Source organism: Takifugu rubripes, chromosome 19, assembly GCF_901000725.2.
Source record: "Takifugu rubripes chromosome 19, fTakRub1.2, whole genome shotgun sequence".
Lineage (NCBI taxonomy): Eukaryota > Metazoa > Chordata > Actinopteri > Tetraodontiformes > Tetraodontidae > Takifugu > Takifugu rubripes.
Window position 1 is genome coordinate 9,764,465 of NC_042303.1, and position 19,981 is coordinate 9,784,445.

At 46.8% G+C, this 19,981-nt stretch overlaps 1 protein-coding gene across 3 annotated transcripts; it reads right to left on the reverse strand.

The window, feature by feature from the left end:
- Window positions 1-276: 276 nt before the first annotated feature.
- On the reverse strand, window positions 277-18,613 carry grm2b (glutamate receptor, metabotropic 2b). Of its 3 annotated transcripts, none has more exons than XM_003973321.3 (6): window positions 17,919-18,605; window positions 14,366-14,993; window positions 4,943-5,780; window positions 3,176-4,239; window positions 1,554-1,746; window positions 277-1,160 (listed from the first exon to the last, which is right to left on the reverse strand). In XM_003973321.3, the coding sequence occupies exons 2-6, from the start codon at window positions 14,873-14,875 to the stop codon at window positions 1,087-1,089; spliced, it is 2,679 nt and encodes an 892-aa protein (XP_003973370.2). In that variant the 5' UTR covers window positions 14,876-14,993; window positions 17,919-18,605; the 3' UTR covers window positions 277-1,086. The 3 variants fall into 3 exon arrangements, with proteins under 3 accessions (XP_003973370.2, XP_029682203.1, XP_029682204.1); XM_029826343.1 differs by lacking the exon at window positions 17,919-18,605 and adding an exon at window positions 17,186-17,455; XM_029826344.1 differs by lacking the exons at window positions 277-1,160; window positions 1,554-1,746 and adding an exon at window positions 1,772-2,641 and having other exon boundaries at window positions 17,919-18,613.
- Between the last annotated feature and the right edge of the window lie 1,368 nt (window positions 18,614-19,981).

Below are 19,981 nucleotides of genomic sequence, written 5' to 3' on the forward strand. Positions count from 1 at the left end.
ACTTTCTGTCGACAGCTAACAGCATGATCTCAGTCCGTCAGCTGACATTCACGGATATTACAGTAGCTCCCGTGTTGAAATTCTTTATTAGTGATGCGCTGTCTGTTGCATTTAGCCCAGATCCCCTGCAGGTGTCCTGATAGAGCTTCATGTCGGCTGGTTCATGGTGAGGAAATACTGGCTCTTGAATCAAACGAGGATGACATTTTATTTTAAAATAAACTGGATGAGTTAATGACGTGCATTAGTGTGAGAGAGAAACCATCAGACAGTGGGAGGGTTGCTATTAGATCTTTTATCACAATTTTAATAATCAAGAAACTCCAATCAGTATAAAAATCCCAACATTAATGCATACATTGCTTTAGGCACTGTACATGTATAGATCCACACACTTCTCTAGCAGGTACAGCGATACTTTACAGCTTCGTGATCCGAGCACCGAAGACAAATTCTGGAATTGGAACGGAATTAACATGCTTCTGAAGATCGCAGCCCCCTAAACGAAGTCAACAACTATCTGCATTTTAAAGTGAATTAATATGGTTTGGGACATCAGAAGCTGAATATTAATACTTAAATAGCTGCATTTAGTTTGAATAGTTTCAAGACTCAACAGTGTTATTTTATATGAAAAATAAAAGGTTATATACAAAAAATTACAGGATGGCATACACCAGGCTACATTAACACCGTCACTATCGTTAGCATTACATGTTGCCAAACAAAGGCTAGGTTCTACTTTTTTTTTTAAGAAGCATTTCCCTTCTACAATATTTGGATATATTCACAGCACTGTGAGGACAAGCTAAGAACAGCCTTTAGGGATTTTATTTGTATACTGCTTCACAAGCACCCCATGATGACAAGACTCTCCACAAGGCACGGTGCATTTCACATCTATCCAGAAATCAAAAGCATGGGATAATAAATCTATACAAAGACTATACACACGATGCAGCTGTAGGTGCGTCATTTATTGGACCTTCGGCCTCAGTCTGCTCAGGGTTTTATCCATCTGCAGCATGACGGCGGCGTCCTGGGGACGCTGTCTTGACGACGGACGAGTGGGGATGGGCTCCTGGTTCACAAAGAGGAGGTTGTGGAGTCCACCACCTCACGGCCATTACAGACGGCTGGCATGTAGTTAGAAGCTGATCCTGAGAGGACAGAATGAATTCTGATTTGCAAAACCACTTGTGAAAACACTGAATTAGTCCCTAAATGTGATGACCGCTGAACAAGTCCTGATCCTCACGCATGCGAGGGCGCAGTGTGTGACCATCACACGCATTTTTACAGTGAAACAACTGCATTTTAGTGTAATTTTGCTAAGTATCTTCATGATAATTCTGTTAGTTGTTAAAATTTTTAATGCTTCTGGAAACCTGGAAGAAAACTGACCTGTCCTCAGGTTCAGTTCTCCGTGTAAATGGGGATTAATCAGTCTGTTAACGGCTTTAAGACGACACCGTTTCTTTTGCGACATGAAAAAACAATGGCTATATAGTTGCGTATGGCTGCCACACACTGGCTGTGAGGGAGGCTGGTACCTTTCGAGTAGCTGGAGCTGGGAGCGGAGGCAGAAGCAGACACTGTGGCGCTGAAGCGGCTGGCCGTGACCCTGAGCGAGGCCACGTTTTTCTGGGGCTGAAACAGGATGATGTGAACCTTTGGAGCGAAGAGGCAGCCGAGCACCACTGAGCCGCTGAGAGAGACGGAGATACACATGGTGGTGGTCTGCACCTGTCATGAGGAAGAGGAGGATGCCATGGATTTAGACACAAAGGGAATACCAAGTTCATGGGTTCACGAGAAAAAAGGAAAGATCCAATGCCTTCCTCTTGTCTTTGACACCATGTTTTAGGAGAAATTTGCAAACGTATGCAGGAGGAAAGGCGAGCCCAGTCACACCAGCGTATGTATGTGATGATTCTGGGCATCAGTCCAGTATGAAGAAGGTGAAATAGTAGCTGTAGTGGAAATCCAGGCCCATGTTAGTCATGTTTCAGCAGTTAATATGAGCTGACTGCTGGGGTCAGCAGCAGCGTTTTCTCACCCCGCTGGTTCCCCCCGAGGTCCAGGAACTCCTGTTTGCAGAAGTCACGGCGTGATATGAAGTCCCTGCTAAACACGCCTCATCACGATAACAACACGGTGCCGAGGACTGCCAGATTAAGTCCTGGAAAAGACTCCAGTTGCATTTAAGGCTGATGCGGATACGGCTTCAGTGGGTGGGGAAGCAGAGAACGGGGCTACTTTACCAGGGAGATCTTTAATAAAACATGCCACCTCAGTAATGTCCACAATTTTATGAATCTACCATCAAATATCTGTTATTCAGAACCACATCTGTGTGTGAAGCTGCACACGGGCGATCGGGACGGTCGGAGGTACCGGTTCGTCTGATCGTGGCTGACATGAAAAGCCTGCAGCGCCTCACTATGATTCAGAGCTGGCGCGATCCAATCTGTTTGCACAACAAAGGTCTCGTCGCTGACCAAACGCCGCGGCAGCGCCGCGCTCCAGTCTGCCTCCAGGCACCAGGGCTCACAACTGTGTGGTTTTTTCATGTTTGCATCACGCATGAAGAGACACACGAATCCATTGCTGTGATACATTGAAACTCTGTAGTATCTCTCTGGGGTAGAAAAAGAACAGAGAAAGATATTCAGCGCTACTGCTTTAGCCATTAGCCAAATATTATTACTCTGCAGAAGATATGTCACAGCTCCACTGAATATTCGAGGCCACTGTAATAAATATCGCCGGTCGATTCCTCTTGCGGCCTCACGGCGGCTGTGGCGAGATCTCCAAAACCTCTTTTCACCTGCGGTCTGTCATTAAGTGTGCGTTCACGCTGTGGGAGCGTGTGAGTGCGGTTAATTATTCCTGCCTGTATATTTTTGGTCTGATCTACTTTCCGCTCTTGCCTTGAAAGATCCTTCGTGTCACATGAAAGGAAGGAAGGGGGGATCTTTCCTTTCATGGGTCTGGCTGACAATGATCAAGAAGAATCAGGAAAATAAGCTTTTCCACCCCATTTTCCTTTAGGAATGATGCACAGGCTGGAATTAGTCAGTTATTATTATGGATTATTATTTGCGATGCCGGCGTTTGAAGATTCTAAAACAAAAAAACGGGCGACCTAAAAGCCGACTGGGAGGTAGATTACCCTGTAGTCGCTGGCGGTGACGTAGAAGATGGGCTGGAAAGCGAGCCAGATGATGCAGGTGGTGTACATGGTGAAGCCGATGAACTTGGCCTCGTTGAAGTTCTCGGGGCACTTTCGCGTCTTGAACGCGTAGACGGTGCAGAGGATGATGAGGACGCAGTTGTAGGTCAGCGACATCAGCATGCTGCTGTCCTTGCTGTTGCACTTGAGGATGACCACGTTCCTCCGCTCCGAGCTCACTTCCTTGCGGACCCCGGGCACCTCCACCATTAACCAGATCAGCGCCACCAGCAACTGGCAGGAGATAAGAGCGCCGCAGATGGCTAACTGGGAGGCGGGGCTGATGAAGCGCGGTCGCTGGGCTCCATCTTTCACGCCGCTGAAGATGCGGGCGATGCGGTTGGTCTTGGTGAGGAGAGCCGAGTAGCAAACGGCGAACGACGTGCCCAGGCCAAGGCGGCGAAGGGTGCAAATAACGGTGGAAGGTTTGGCGATGTAGATGAAGGTCATGAGGTAGCACATGAGCACTCCCAACAAGAGGATGTAGGAGAGTTCGCGGCCACTGGCTTTTACCACCGGAGTCTCATTGTACTTGAAGAACAGGCCCACAACCGACAGCGTGCACAGGATCCCGAGGCAGGAGATGGTGACGGGACCAATGGCCCAGGCGTCCTCCCACCGGATGTACTCCTCAGGCAGGTCGTAGCAGCCGGTCAAGTTCTCCAGGGGCCACTGACCAAAGCTGCAGTCGGCACAGGTGAACTCATCCTCCAGGTACTGGTAGGGCTGGCAGGGGATGCAGATCCAGCAGCACACGTCTCCAGGCTGCATGCTCTTCACCTCGTTCTTCCTGCAGGGGTCGCTGCACTGGGACGTGGGGGGTACGAGACCACGCCAGTGTATGAGGTTGGTTTTCAGGGTCAGGTTCTGGTCCCAGAAGCCGACTTTCCTGTACACGAAGTTCCCGTCCTCCTTGTGGTAGTGGAAGATATTGTAGCGGCTGATGCTGTCTCCGAAAGAATCAAAGCGGACCATGTTCTCTGTGTCGGCAGGGCGGAACGGCGCTGGTAGGGGGCAACAGCACAGAAGCGTTAGTTCCCATCAGACCAAAGGAGAGCCCAGTCAAAACAGAAGGCCGCGAATATTGGGACAAGGTGGTGAAAATATGTGAAAAAGACGTTAAAGCTTTAGGATTGGAATAAGTCTATTTTATGGCGCATGAGAGTAGACTTGAGTTTAGGTTTTATGTTATAAAATTGAAAAGTGAATAGAAAAGCTACACTTTAATACAAAACAGGAACAGAGTCCACAAGAAATGGACGTTGCTGCAGCTTATTCTGGACAGGTCATCTTGGTAGAGCGTTTTTAGAGCTTTTTTTTAGAAGAGGGCATGATTATGACAGAAAAGGGGAACCGTCTTTTCCGACTAGAGTAAGATAAGACACACATTCCTCTGTTCTTGAGGAATGAGCCTTGAGGCCCATCAAAATATTCAAATCAAATCTAATTATAGATCGGTTCAGCTGGCCCCTCCCCTCTGTGGTTCCTCCATCATAATTACGTTATTTCTGTTAATTGAGAGAACAGCAGCTAACAGCTGGAGAGGGAAACCGCTGAAAGTCTCCAACACAGCAATCCGGTGTTATAGTGCTAAATGGGTTTATAGTTAAGTCGTTACGATGGATCGACGGACGTAATCCCATTCTTAACAATTTTTAAAAATCAGGTTTCTAACTAATGGACTTACAGTCCAAGTGCTGCTCTCACCTTCAAATCTGGTCTTCAAGATGAACTCCTTGTAGAACCTTTTGCCGTTACCTGGTTTCATGGCATCGCAGACTTTGGAGGTGTTGGAGCACACGGCCTGCCTCATGTTGTGCAGGGCGTAGGCCATGGCGTAGACCGCGTTTACCACAAACATTATTTTCGACTCCTGCTCAAACTTTTTGTCCCGTAGGCTGTGATCGCTGCAGCCGGGTTCCTGCAGGCTGCACTTAAAGTGGTCCTCCCAGAACTCTTTGAACCACGGGTTCCTGGCGTTGGTGTACGGATTCAGTTTGGTAAAGTAGTCTTCGAACTCTCTGATCGGGTAGGACGCCAGCTCGATGGTGAAGGCGCTGTCCGCCGCTTCCTTGCTATCCCGCACCACGCTCTCCTGCGCCCCCCACCCGTCGCTTGCCACCCAGGTGAAGGTGGCGTTCATGCGCGTGGCGGCCACCAGCAGCTCGCGGGCGTCTTCGCTGCGGGTGAACAGGATCACCACCCGGGCGTTGGACTTCTGCTGCAGGGTGCGGATGACATTGTCGTAGCCCTGGCGGCTCATGGAGCGACTCACCTTGGCGGAGGTGGCGATGCAGATCTGGCGTGAGCGGGCTTCCTGCTGGAAGGCGTCGATGCCGGTCTCGCCGTAGTCGCCTTCTGAGGCCACCGTCGACACGTACGTCCAGTTGAAGTAGTGGAGGATCTCCGCCATGGCCTTGGCCTGGTAGAAATCGGGCGGCACGGTGCGAGCAAAGTAGTCATAGCGGCTTTTGTCGCTCAGCTTGGAACTAGTGGAGGCGTAGCTGATCTGAGGGATCTGGAACAGGCGCAGAAGGTTGGCCACCTGGAGAAGGAGAAGAAGATTCGATAAATTACATATGGTACATAAGATTAATGGCCCCTGAATAACAGCTGCAGACTGGCAGAGCAATCCAACAATTCAGCGTCTCTCTCTATCTAAAAATGTTTACTGTTCACCTCCCCCCCCCCCCCCCCCCCGCCACCACTACCACCCACCACCACCACAGATGGTGCCAGATAACAAGAGCGACAAGGAGGCATAGATAAGAATGTTATCAGTGAGCTAAAAGTGTTCTATTTATTAAAGTCTCAAGATAGATTCCAGGATGCTCTTGCCCACACAGCTGCAAACTGCACTCCTTCTATATTACAGATGAACCACAACATCCACGGTCACCGCGGGGCCCTGTCACGTCATAAAATCGTCCGACAATAAAGCAGAGCCGGCGATGTGTTGCCGACGTGCAGGATTCTCTACCAGACGCGGAGGTGATTATAGAATACCCAAGAGCATCAGTGACTCCCTCTTCCCCCAGGCTCTGCATGTATGCCTGTAGGCTTTCCAAACAATGGCATCTCCGTGGATATAATTGGAACCCTTCACTTTATGAAGACTGCATCTATCTGCTACAACCCATGAGAAGTTAAACAGAGCTATCAGCACTTTCTGCACTGCTGTGGAGTGTTTGATATCAAATCTGGACAAACGTTTCAATCGGTGATGAGGCAGTGGGTTTGTCAGGTGGTTTGGGCTTTTGATGACTGACTGACCTCTTGTCATGACAGTTTAATCAAAGAGACCAGGTTGTGATTGGCTTCTCTGCAAATGTCACACAGCTAATGCGCCATTATTCCAGGCAGGGGACCTCACATAATGAAACTAAATCAGTATGTGACATGAAGTGTACTTTAAAATGTAAAAAGCCCAAGCTTACACAATGCGGTACAGCCCCGCTGTGTCAACAGGCGGTTTAGCCCCGCACACAGGCGGGTGGAAACTCGAAAGAAGTAATCAAGCATATTGCACCTGTAGCAATATAATAAAACAAGATAATTTTTACACATTTTCAGTAAATGAAAAACTAATTTCCTTTATTTTTCATGTGAAAATCCCACATTGACACTACCACTGAACATTTTAGCATGTGGCTAGTATATAGTTGCCATTATATTAAGACAAGAACATTTTGTCAGCATTTTTCAGCATTTTCCCTCCTTTGAACATTTTCCTCCAGACACATCCACTTCTTTACTGCTTAGATCAGCCTTTATATGAAACCAAGCGCTTAAATTACCAGACTGGGACTAAGGGGAGGACCGCTCGGCCTTGTGTAGCAACGCAAACAGGCTTTGCTGTGTCTGAGGAATTACTGACAGCAGTGTTGATCTGCGAGTGACCCCAGATTTTAACCTCCTTCAGCTAAAAGCCTCAAGAAAACACAAGCATGGACTCTGAGCTCTTGAGGGGATGAATGAAGTCGATGTGATGCATTTGGACAAGCACGATGTACCCGGCAGTTGTAATCTCCAATGTTTTCATTCAAATATAGGGCAGAGTTCTCATCAAATTACTCACTGGAAGACTTGATCGCTGTTGTTAGCTTCAGTCCGCGCACGATGACTGTTTAACGCTGGATGTCACGTTTAAGGGAAAATCCTCTCAGGGCTTATAGAAGGGCACTTAACCGTTGTGGTGAAAGGAGGGCGAGTAGATCAGATTGATGCGAGCTCTGGAGTGTTTGTAACGTCTGTATTCGCACATCCACAGACTCTGCCTGGTTTATCAATAGACTCTTGTAGTTTTGACAGCACACCTGTCAGGCTGGCATCACAAGTGACAGGAGGCGTCATGCTCACGCAGTGCTTTTCCCGTACGTGTGCAGCGACAGAGGAGGCTCATGAGTGTTTTTCTGTAAATCCTCTCACCGTGTCAACAAAACTTCCAGACGCCAATTGATTCTGCCACCACAGCATTCGGTGCTTTCATACACTGCTGACAGTTTGACATCAATTTATTCCGCATATCTTTCACAATTGCAATTCATAATTGGCGTATACATCCAGGGACTCCCGGTGTCCCGGCCTAACAAGAACTAAGCCTGGAAAACCATAAATCATAGGAAGTCATATGAGGCACCAATTTGACGCACGCTCTCGCTCCACTGGTTAGAAATCTAAAACTACCCTCAAAATGAGCTCACACCTCTCCAGAGATGAGAGGAACTTTCCCTCCCTGATCTAAATGAGGGGGTGTGGTCAAACGCTTCAGAACCTTTTAGCATCTAATTCTTTTAAGGGCCACAAATCTGACACATCCTGATTCGATAACGGCTTTGTGTTGACGTGGAGTTTTCCCCGTCTTTGTGATAAGAAAAATGCGCCGCGTCTAAATGAGCAGAGGAGTTCAGGAGGGTCAAGTCCAAAATGATTATTCCCCAAAAACAGCGGTGATACAGCAGAGGAAAAATGTGAGCAATCCCAAGGGAGCGCCAAGGAAGTAGTGAAACACCAGTGCTTATGTCTGTCTTTTTATACCTTAAAACATCCCTCACGCCTCTTTTACTCTTGTAACTTTACTAATTTGTTTTTATAGATGGATTGATTTGGCACGATCTCGTTATAATCCTTCTCTATTGGTGTCGTAAGTTATGATGTTTTTCCCCTTTTATGTCCCTTCTGTCCCTAGTCTCGTTCCTATTGGTGTCTTAGACGTTTCACTTTGGCTTTTTAAAAAGATAATTCGGGTGTCAATCAAGGCCTCAGACTAGTGCGCCACCTAAAGGCCCTTGGCTGAGTTACATGGAGGAAACAGGTACAAAATCTACTTTAAAACTTGTACAAACTACTGAAAACTCCATGAAAACACTTCTTAATTCGAGTAAAGCTAAAGCTTTTCCGACAGTTTTCTAGTAAATGCAAAAGTATTAGGCAAATTAGACTGTAGTCCTGGATTAGATATATTAGATAGATTAGATATATTTCCTGTTGACTGTGGATGGATACATCATAATTTACACAATTTAGCAATACATTTGTTGTTTCTGACATAAATTTAAATCAAACCCAAAGAGGGAGGGATGATTGCGCCTAACAGAAACACAATAAAAACACCACTTTTGCAGCCCTCCATTTATTCAGGCTGGAGTCCACGTGCTTTTAGAGTTGATATAAGCTGCTGAGCATCCTGGGATTTCCAGACAGGGTCCCTTTAGAGAGCAGACGCATCAAGGGAGGACGTGAGACAGCTGGAACATATGAAGTCTCTTACTCATGCGTCTGTCATGGTTTGGTTTTTTTACATAGAAAGTCCATCTGAACGTCCCCGAGGTGCATGTCAAGCTGTTGTAGTAGAATACCAGCTGAGTGTACGGTGCACCGGCCATCGAAAACAGCTCCAGAAATACTGCACGTCTCATGCATGATGGATAGGAAGGTTTGCATCATTCATCCGAATTAAGAAAAGTAGGACTATTGTTAATAATAATGAAAAGGAACTAGTAGTAGGAGATAAAAATGTATGTGAGCACACATCCTGTGCAATCACCATAATTTATAGCAATTCCGAGTTAATCTGATTTGGTTCTCAGTTTTGTTTTCTTCTCAGAATGACCAACGACAGAAGCGCTGACCACATTCACTTGAAAATCTTTTTTTTTTAACCCCCCCACCCCCCTCCCCCCTCCGTTTTCTGGAGTAATTTCTTTTTCTGCCTGGTTTTTCAGGGTAATGTTTGTTGTATTTTTTTTTACCCAGAATAATTTGCTTTTCTGTTTTTTGGACATTTTTCCCCCACAAAGCACAGACAATAGCCTAATTTATCCATGTCAAATATAGACATTCAGTAATCGTGACTGTAATTTCGGCAAATATTTGCAAACCCAACTAAATAAAGTAAATAAAATGTCATCACTATGGCAGCGGTGCTTGAGACGTCAACACAACTGACATTCAGAATCAGATATCGCAGCTTTGCATCTATAAGATGATCTGAGGCGAAGCAAGATATCAGCTGCATTCCTCAGTTTGACTGCAGCGTCTCTCTCCCTCCCTCCCTCTCTCCCTCCCTCTCTCTCCCTCTCTCTCTTTCTCTCAAGATTCCTTTTTAATTGGAAATGAGAACAACCACTGTGCAGCGGTGCAACACCTCTGGCGCTCTGCAGACTGATCTCTCATCTCCAAGTTCATCACGGCATTTTCTTGTTTACGCTCCCTCCTGCCTTACAAGATAAAAATATTATAAATTCCAGATGCAGCGGGGGCAGAGCGGTCCGTTCGATCATGTCCAACATCCGGCGCGCGTCTGTCTGACCTGTCTGACCTTCTGCGTACCAGCTAATATGGATTATATTATTCTGAAGCAGCTTCCTTTCAGCTCTTCGTAGCTTCGTAGAAGTTTCCAACTCCTTGAACCTGATGTTGAATGGAGGAGCCCCCATTGTTTCATAGGAATACTTCGGAGAAAACAGTGACGTTCTTTGGGTCGAGTGATCGACCACAGTCTTACTGGTTCAATCCCAAATCCCAAAATGTGAAAAGCCACATTCTTTCCTCAGCTTTAACCAGACTGCTTTGGGCGAATAAACCTGTTACTACAAACTCTGGTCTTGAGAGTCAGGTTTAATCACCCCGCCCAGTCCCAGTGCGACACGACCGAAAACTCACTGGCGGCGAGATGGGCTGATAAAATGTACCGGTACCTGTAAATGCATCCTGGTTTGAAGATATGGGTCAGGTATTTTCAGAGACGATAACTATTGGCTCGTTTTCAGAGCGAAATTCGGTCTCATCTGAGGTGAGGCGAGGTATCGTGCCACAGAAACTCTGTGAGTTATGCATCCTCCGAATCCTCCCACCTACGGTCTGCACCCCCATGCATAAACAATCAGACACAAACACAGAATCAAATCATCTGCGCAGATCAAATATCCCAACCGGCAGCTGCAGACGAAAACGCGTCGGTTTCTCACATCACGCCACGCTGCTGGGGTGTACTCATGTCACAAAACTCATCATTTTAATTTAGCAGGAATAAAGGTGAGTCTTTTTCATTTCCTTTCCGTGCGTTATTTTTGGAGGAGGCCATTCAGCATTAATTCTCTCCATCCACCGGCGAAATAAGTCACCTCGCAACCTTTCCAGCTCCTGACAGCAAACAGAAACATCATCCAGACTTCAACGTGCAATAAAAGAACGCCATCATTCCTACAGGCCTGTCACATGCTGGTAGGCACACTTCTGTATAAAATGTAGAAAGGCAGAAAATGAATCCCTGAGGAAATGAACAGTTATGAAACAGACAAGATGAAGGAAAGTGCGTCTGAAAATCGATCAGCTCTCATATTATTGATGGCATGGGTCCGGACTCTAACCCCGTATTTCCTCAGCGGAGTGTCTCGCTTCACTTTGAATAACATCCTGATGTGTTGATTAGAGAAGTGAGCGGCTAAAATTTCCTGCATAAAATGAAATCCACGCATTTCTTTGAAGGGAAGACCAAAAGCAGGACTTTTCCAAAGAAACCCAATAAAGGCAGAGACTTCTCCGGGTTCCTCAGCAGGACACATCAGCCGACTCAATAAACCGCAGCAGAAGCAACAATAACACACTTCAATATGTGGTTGGACAGATGTGAGCCGTTATTGTTAGATTATTGAGTTTCAGCTGCACAACTAGTTTGCTCAAAAGTGTTTTCTCTCGAAAGAGTTATTGGATTTTTAAAAATAAATAGAAACTAAAGATTGTTGCGTTGGTGATGATGGCAGAGTCTCCATAAGTGATGTCCACAGCCAGAACCTGAACTGAATATACGGTATAACTCAGAGTCAGTTTCTCGCCACAAATTTAGAGGATTCTTCGCAAGTGAGACTCTCAGCTTTGCTTGGTCACAACTAAAAAATGAGGAACAGCAGGACAATTAGTCTGAGAGACCCTCTCAACCGTGGTGCCTTCAGAGACTGGGTAAATTTGATTCGACGCCACAGACACTTTGTTGCTGTTATGTTCGTGGTTGGGAAATTCGATGCATCCGTAGCGTGTGATGCTTCATTTCGATCATTAACCAACGAATATTGACGTCAGCCGGTTCACAGTCGCCGAGCCAACGTGGTAGGATGGCTCTCAAAGCGCTTCCTGCGGACAAGAAGCAAGAATCCGGTGAATCGTGTGTGGTTTGAAAAGCTCTTTTGAGGACCATCTGGCCCGTCTCCCATCATCTCTCCCACATCTCATCTTTTTTCTCTATACAAGCAGGTGAAAAACAAGCCAGTCAGCCAATGAGATGCTCCCCACAGATGGGAACTGCAGCTCCTCACAAAGTTCCCCGGGTGTATCCCTGGCACTTGTCCCCCCCGCCGCTTTTATAACACTCTCCATCTCCACAAAGTGCTTCTCGGGAATTTAAAAAAAAGCAGCCCCGTAAATGAGTGACCTCTGAAAAGAATCCTGCCACTGGTTTTCTGCTGCTCTCACGGTTTGGTTTGATTCATTATACTGCAACAGGAAGTGAACAAAGACACCTTTGAGCACCGCTGTATTCAGATTCATAGAAAGAAAAAAAAAATTCAAAGCCAGACGTTTCTTTTGGAACCTACAAGAGCACGTTGTTGCTGAAGGATCGCTCACAGGGACAATTGTTTTCTCCTCTTTTATTCAGGCAGCATCACTGATGAGGCAAACTATTACTGCAGCACCCTGTCTGCCTCTGCTTTTAGGCTTCTGTGGCGAAATCGGCAAACTTTTCCCAGGTTAGAACAGCGTCCAGTCGGACAGTTCCAGTAATCCCCACCAGCTGGACTTTTTCATACATTCATTCATGAAAATAGTGACCCTACATACCTGCTATTTCGACTAAAATGTTTTCAGCATGAGATTCTGCTGGTTATGAGCTCAGCATTTAAATTCACCCCCGTGCTCAGAGGATCTCTACGAAGTCCTGATAGGAATAAATGAATCGATTCATTCTCAAAAAAAAAAAAATCTTCCAGAAAGTTTGGTCAGCGCGCCGTAAACTTGCCGACGTTCCTGGACGCACGTCTGGCTGTTGCTGAATGGACCCCTGCAAGTGGAAACACGGTAACAGTAAAGTATCGCTGCGCGTCTCCACTCTGGCTCATCACACTACAAACGGCCGTCATGGTTTCACCTACAAAATCTTTTAATTGTTGTGCTACTTTTTGTCCATTTTGAATCATATTTTATGCCACAAACTGCTCCTCAATTAAACCAAGATGATACAGCAGTAAAATAGTCATGTGAATAGTGGGGAAATAGTGCAATGTGTTGTAAAATGGCCGTGGCACACTGTCAAGATCTTATACATATTTATGTATCCGTATTGTGGCTGTTTTTTTTCTTTCATAAATCTGTAAAAAAAAATCCATCTGCTGTTTAACTAATTTACATCTTTCATGACATGAATTCTCAGTAAAATGTCCATATCTCTGGGGATTGACAAGGAATTACGATCACTCTACCTTACCAGGCAGAAATGCCTTTACCCACGGACCCTTCGCAGGAGCAACGCCCGTGGTTTCAAATGTCACATACGCACAGTCACATGTGCACTGACGAAGCTGCGCCGCCGCCGCTGCATATTCATCAGCGCGGATGTAGTCATCAGCACGTTCAGGTGTAATATGAAATATTCATCTGGTGCTCAGACACTGTGGTGGGAATACATCTGCGTGTATGGAACCCGCCTGCAGTGTGTTGTTGTTGCCTTTAACTCGGACTATACCGCTTTTGGCCCCTTCAAAATAAACATTAATTCTTATGGTATGTTTGCAGCACTGTTATTAAAGTGCTACTAAAGTGCCAAACTGGTACATTTCTCTCATGGGCAGTGAAACGTGTAACAAGTGTTATTTTTAGTATTTCGTACCCAAATTAACGACGAGTCCAACCCAATGCGCTGCCTGGGAGATGTGGTAATCACTGTGTGTGTGAGAGTAATCAGAATTAATGAATTATGCTCAGATGGGTTGCCTCAGGCAGTCTTTCATGTGTGTGTGAAAGGTCAGTTAGCTTTGCTGAGGCGGAAATGAAGTCGCTGAAAAGGTGATGGACATCTCCCAGGTGTATTTGCCAGATCGGCCCTCGGGGTCAGCAGAAGTGAAGCTGGGGGGGGGGGGGGGTTGTATAAGCTGGAATGTAGTGATTGCAGAGAAGCTTTATATCCAATTTTGCTTTTCGAATAGTGGCCCGTTTGCTAAAGATTTAATTGGCCGGGGCCATCAGGCGGTGCTCCTGTCCCCGTTGGTCCCTCGGCTGTATTTGGAGCAGTTGCTCCTATCTTGTGGTTTAAATCTAGTTGTAAACGAGCTCATTACACTGAGCAATGACGAGTTTTCTACGCTGGAGTCGTTCAGTCACGACCGACGCCGTCATGGATTCTCTAAGGGGCATGTGTGAAGCCTCGGGCAACAGCTGATCAGGCTTTATTATTTTGTGGGTTGGGAATGAGAAACTGGATGTTTTTGCAAAGATAGTCAAACACTGCAAAATCTCAGAGGCACAAAACTCTGATATCAGAGTTTGTCTCACGTGAGCGTGAACACTGACGCAAGCGGAGTCTTCCCTCCTTATTGAGTATGACATGGGTGGTGACGGATGTGAGGGAATTTGCTTTACCTGAATGGAAACGTCACTGTAGGACCCTCCAATGACCCCAGAGATCGCCAGTGGGACATCGTTCTGGATGGGCCTGGACCCATCAGGGCAGATGAAGCCAGGGTCTTGCACCTTAGTAAGGGAGGCCCGTACAAAGTCCAGAGACTGCTCCAGGGCGTAAGTGTCTTTTGAGCAGGTGTCCAAGATGTGAGCTCCGAGCTGAATCCCAGGGAGGATGCGATCGCTGGAATTGATCTCGTCAAGCGCCAGGAGCATGGCTTCCAGCCTCTGGATCCCTCTTGCCGCATTGATCTTCCCACAGTCCTCCATCCCCTCGCCTTTGTGGTGCACCGGGAACAGACCTCCGATCACCAAGTCCCCATCCAGGACAATCTCGTGTTTGGTCGCTGGTGGCAATCTGGAGCTGCTCGGCAGGACTCCAAGGATCAGCAGCTCCAGCAGGAATAAATGGAGTGGCCAGTAATGAGCAGGGTCGGCCGGAGATTTGGGGGAGTGCGCTAAGATCAGCATGGCCGGATCAGAGAGCAGCGTTCAGCTGGGAGAAGAAAAGCTGTGCGAAGGTTCAAAGGGTGTGGAGACGGTTGATTTTCAGGTTTTCCTTCAATGGACACGGCATTTCTGAGGATCCCTGCAAGAACGACAGTGAACATACAAATTAGAAGAACCAATTCCACTCATGCAGACTTGCGCAGTGCCCCAGCGGGGAACTCATTCACAAATTCTCTCAACTTTCTTCTTGTATTTTCTTGGGCCAAAACCCTGGTTTTTAATTTAAGGTTTCCTGATGTTTACAGCACCTATCAAGTAAAGTGTAATATCCAGGCTTGTGACTGACTACCACGTAGATAGTGGTTCTCCTGAATGGCTGGGGTTGCCATGGAAACATGGTGGCTAAAATAAATATAAAAATAACGGCCGGACTGCAGGCAAAGTGGGCAGCGAGACATGTATGCTAATATAGATTCCTATCGTGAGGAGGCAGCAAGTTTCCTCCACAGCAGGAGTTGTTATGAGGTCTGATTGGGGAGGAGGGCAGTTTCGATAACTGGGGGCAAATCCAGTTTGTTTCGTCCAGGCTGGAGGCAGCACTGCTGTCACCGTTATGTTCACACCTCTCCGAACCGCAGCAGAATGTTTCCCCATATTTTTTGGGGTCTATTTTGATTTGACAATATTGCATTTCAGAACTTTTTATCCACCGTAGATCTTTTTTAACGCATCCGCATTTAACCTTTTTATGAAAGAACGAGAAAGAACTGCCCAAGGTAACAAAAACACCGCAGCTGCACCCTTACACCCTTGTGTGTGTGTGTGTGTGTGTGTGCGTGCGTGCATGCGTGCGTGCGTGTGCACAGGGGCAGTATTTTCAGAGACATCTCCAGAGCAGCCGAACAACAGAGAACGCAACAAGGACGAAAGTGTCGGCAATGCTGAATTTCCCCCTAAGATAAATAATACATCAGACTGAGGGTGAGAAACCGCATGACGCACAGATGAATCCCAACCAACAGAGGCGCGTACATCACATCATACGTGTTTGAAGGTGTGAAATCCGACACAGGCCAAACGCTTGCTGTGTATTTCTTTTATTACCTATTGTTAGACGCGAGGGGAGGAAGTACCTTGTACAGCTCACAGAACTACTCCTCTCTACTGCCTGTGGGGGCAGATGGGGGCTGTCTGGTGGCCAAAGACTAAGTCACACTGTGAATTAATGGTGCAATGGGGAGCCGCCAATTAGGCAGGCCTATGTAAAGGAGGTCGGCATGAGGCTGAGGGTCTCGGGGAGCCTTTCAAAACCCTTAAGATGTAGAAATGAATGCAGGCAAAGATCCATGAGGCATGAAACACTGCTATCAGTCAATAGATTTGATCGTTATTTCAAGTGATTAATAATGGAGAGCATCATCTTCTCTGGAAAAAGTGTTGAATTACAGCCTGGGATTAGCTTTAAAGCAGCTCCTGTCAGGTTCCAATCACATCTAATTAAGACCGTCTTGAGTTCCAGCCGCTGAGGGTCCCTCTCCACCCAGATGGGAGTGCGGTATTTCCTGAGTAAGGCTACCTCACAAAGAGAAAGCATGTGCGGCGTTCAGCTTTGAACCGTCAGGGATGCGCATGGGGCAGGGGGAGGGGTCTGCCTATAGAATAAATGTTTTTAAAATCAAACCCACAGTGTCTTGATCAACGTATCCCGACTTACTGCAGTGTTTGTTAGATAGGTACAGCTGGTCTCACTATGAAATCCAAAGCTGCACATAAGTTTCACTAAAATCACATTAACATATTTATCTCTCATCTCCTTGACCACTTTATCCCTTTCGGGGTCACGGTGAGTGTGCGGAGGGTGCAGATATGGGTGAAGGCAGGATTCACCCCCGTGGCTGAGTCACCAGTTCAGGGCCATATTGCAAATTATCTTTAAATACAAAAAATGTGTTTTTAAATATATTTTGCGTGTGTATTTTGGGGGAGGAGCATTATTAATGTCATCAGTGAAACCAAACCTGTTTTTCACTGAATGATCAAAATAATGCATTTCTGCACGACATCGCTGGGTCCGTCAGTGTCATATCTATAAATCTTTCTATAGATTACCACATTTCCCATAAGAGATGAACTGACAACCACCATCACCCCCCCACCACACACACACACACACACACCCAAACGTCATTGTTAAAAACAGCAGAAGTTCAATTGCAGCCACAAGAAAAACAAGAAAAGGAAAGAGATCAGCACTGCACCTAGATTACCCCCCAACACACGCACGCACGCACGCACGCACGCACGCACGCACACACACACACACACGCACACCTGGGAGTGCAGATGAAGGAATTAGGCTGGTTCTCTAGCTGATGGCAGAGTTGATTCTCAGTTTGAAGGCAGATCCAATACAGAGGATCCTTCTGTGTGTTGTGTCTGCCCACCTTCCAGTTTCCTCCAACATTGAAAATAGATGCACGTGGAGGTGAGATGGACAGGTGACCAGATAGAAAAAAAACAGCAGGGATAATCTGGCAGCCTGTGTGGTTCAGCTATTCCCAAACTAGCCCCCAAAACACGTCGGCGAGACCTCGGACAACAGGTTGCTGCTTGGCAAAAATACTAACCAGACTACTCTAAAATGCAAGTGTGTGTTCACAGTTTTCACAGAGACACTGACGCAGAAATTCTATGAAATTCTCTAAAAATTCTCAGAAACGCCCCCCTTTCTCACACACACACACACACACACACATTTACATGCATGTTGTCACCGAGCGCAATCCCATTCATGACTGCACGATTACAATGTGGGGGACCACAGGACAACTCGGGTTGTTCGGCGTGATCCGGGGACCCAACTTTACATAAAATGTCCCGGTGTGTGTCGGCAGCCACGCTGAGTTGTTGGATGATCCGATAATCCGATTACAGTAATTGCATTTAATCCCGTTGATCGTCAATAAGCAGACATTCGGTATAACTGGTTAAAGGCGATCTCACAGAAGGCGTCAGGGAGTCGCTACTGAAACGTTCAAAACGATAATAAGTCTTGGTTTCATACCTGTCGATGTGTTTACTCAGGACGCGTTTGTCCATAAGCCCCCGTGCGTCGTCAGGTGGAGCTGCTCATGAAAGCAGCGGATTCCAGATGTTGTTCACTTTGGGCATGTTTGCGGATCTGTTCCCGGCTCTGATCCGCTGCTCACACTGGCACGTAAGAGTGGCAAGAAGAAAAAAACAGAACACCAAACTCCCCCTCCGGAGCTCTTCTCCAACTTGTGCCCGCCAGCCACGGCGTGCGCGTCAGCCCTGCACCCCGGGCAGACACTCACACGTCCGTCAGCATCTACAGTGAACAGTGATGCTGCTCGGAGGTTTCTCCTCGACGGTACAGCTGACAGCAGAGTGATCCCCCCCCCCCCAGTCGCAATCCGGGTGTTATAGTGGCGAGAACCGAAACAAGTTTACCACAAAGAGCCGTTGAGGAGCGCACGCATGCAACTGTGCGCCTCCGCGGCGATGCTTCATCTGTCTGCGAGCAGCAGGACAGAGGGATGGGGGGGGGGATGATACACAGACCTAAAGTAGCAGAGAGCTTGTGTGCTGGTGTAGGGGTGTGTTATAGAGAAAACAAAGTGCATGTTGACACCCAGCATCCTGTTTCTGACTCGTCTTTGCTGAGCTTCTCAACGGCAGCCCAAGATCTATCCGATCGAACCCGCTGTGCAGAGAACAGAGAAGAGACGTGAGCACCAACATGTTCTGGTCCTTCTGTAAAGGCCCCCTTGTCACCGAGGCTGAATCACTCTCCAGATATGCGGCAGCGCGCTTCACAACGTCACACATGGCCATTCGCACACAAAGGGAAGGAAAAGTTCAAGGTTAAAACTAATTAATAAAACAGTGTGGGTGTGTCAGTGTGGGTGACAAACATCATAATGGCGTATTTACAGCACGTTTTTTTAGATCGATCTGCACAATCACAACCCGTTTGGCTGGTTCGCACCAACATATGAACTATTTAAAAGCCCTGTGTCCAGAAGAAATTGCAAGCTTTACTTCTCCATGATAATGAAGCGAACCACAAGGTTTGTGCAAAAATATGTGAAGGATGTGTTACTTCTTAACTACAGAAAAGTGGGGGAAAGGCATCTCCAGGATTTCTGCCGCATAATTAGTGCGAAGTGCAGGAAAGGTCTTAGTTTCTGTGCCTTGCAATTAAGCCTGGAAACATTAAGGGAGCAAGATTTTGCTCAAGCCATTAAATTCAACCCCAGTGTGCTTGTGTCACGCACTCAACTTACGTGCAGCCTTCAGATGATTCATCTCCAAACCAATGGTTGCTCCTCTTCTGCTGGCGGTTCGGGTGCGACCACCGCCTTTTCTTCTGTGTACGGCGGCAATTAAAATGACAAGCGGGGCTCTGCCTGTTACATAATTCCCCCAGCTAACACAAAGGGACCAATTTTCTCTTGAAATAGAATTGTAGTTTATATTACAATGGTGGAGGACATGTGGGTGGAAGGCTGGGTTCAGATGGAAACATACCAATTAATGAGGATGATGGGGGACCGAACCAGTACAGTCTTGTGGTCAGTGTGGACTGGTCTGGCTGGTGCTGTGTTTGTGCTCCCCGCCGTTTGTTCCGTCGTTAGTGCGGCCACAAAGAGACGTTTTCCACTGGGCTACCCTTATCAAAAAAATAAGGAATTAGCAGTCAATTGGTTGGAGCCTGTTCTCGCTCCAAAAAAGTCATCACACAAGGTCATAATCCAGTGGTCATAATCCCCCCACCGACAACTGTGATTATTTCTCCATTTTGGTGAAATCTAGATATTCATGTTATTGATGCCAGGACCCAACCATCGGGGCACCACTCAGTCTTGTGACTGACAATGATACTCGAGGCTGGGTAACACCATAGAGGGGCTTGCAAGGGCGTAGGTTTGCAAGACTAAACAGTCCTTACCAAGAGATCGCATTTGATTTTTCTATAACAAAGTTTACTCACGTGTCTTTGCAAACTCACCAGTAAATTTTTCAGTCTTCACGTGTTGTTTCTCCCACGTGCCAGCATTCTGAATCCTAGCGCAACATGGGTTATCCATCCTGCAATTCCTGCAC

Bases quoted from the DNA above. Each gene is read 5' to 3' on its own strand.
- grm2b (XM_003973321.3), bottom strand. From the start codon at position 14,875: ATGCTGATCTTAGCGCACTCCCCCAAATCTCCGGCCGACCCTGCTCAT. The intron at 4,240-4,942 runs GTGAGAGCAGCA...GCCCCCTACCAG, and splicing joins CTTGAAGACCAGATTTGAAG to CGCCGTTCCGCCCTGCCGAC. The intron at 1,747-3,175 runs GTAATCTACCTC...TCCTCATGACAG, and splicing joins TCACCGCCAGCGACTACAGG to GTGCAGACCACCACCATGTG.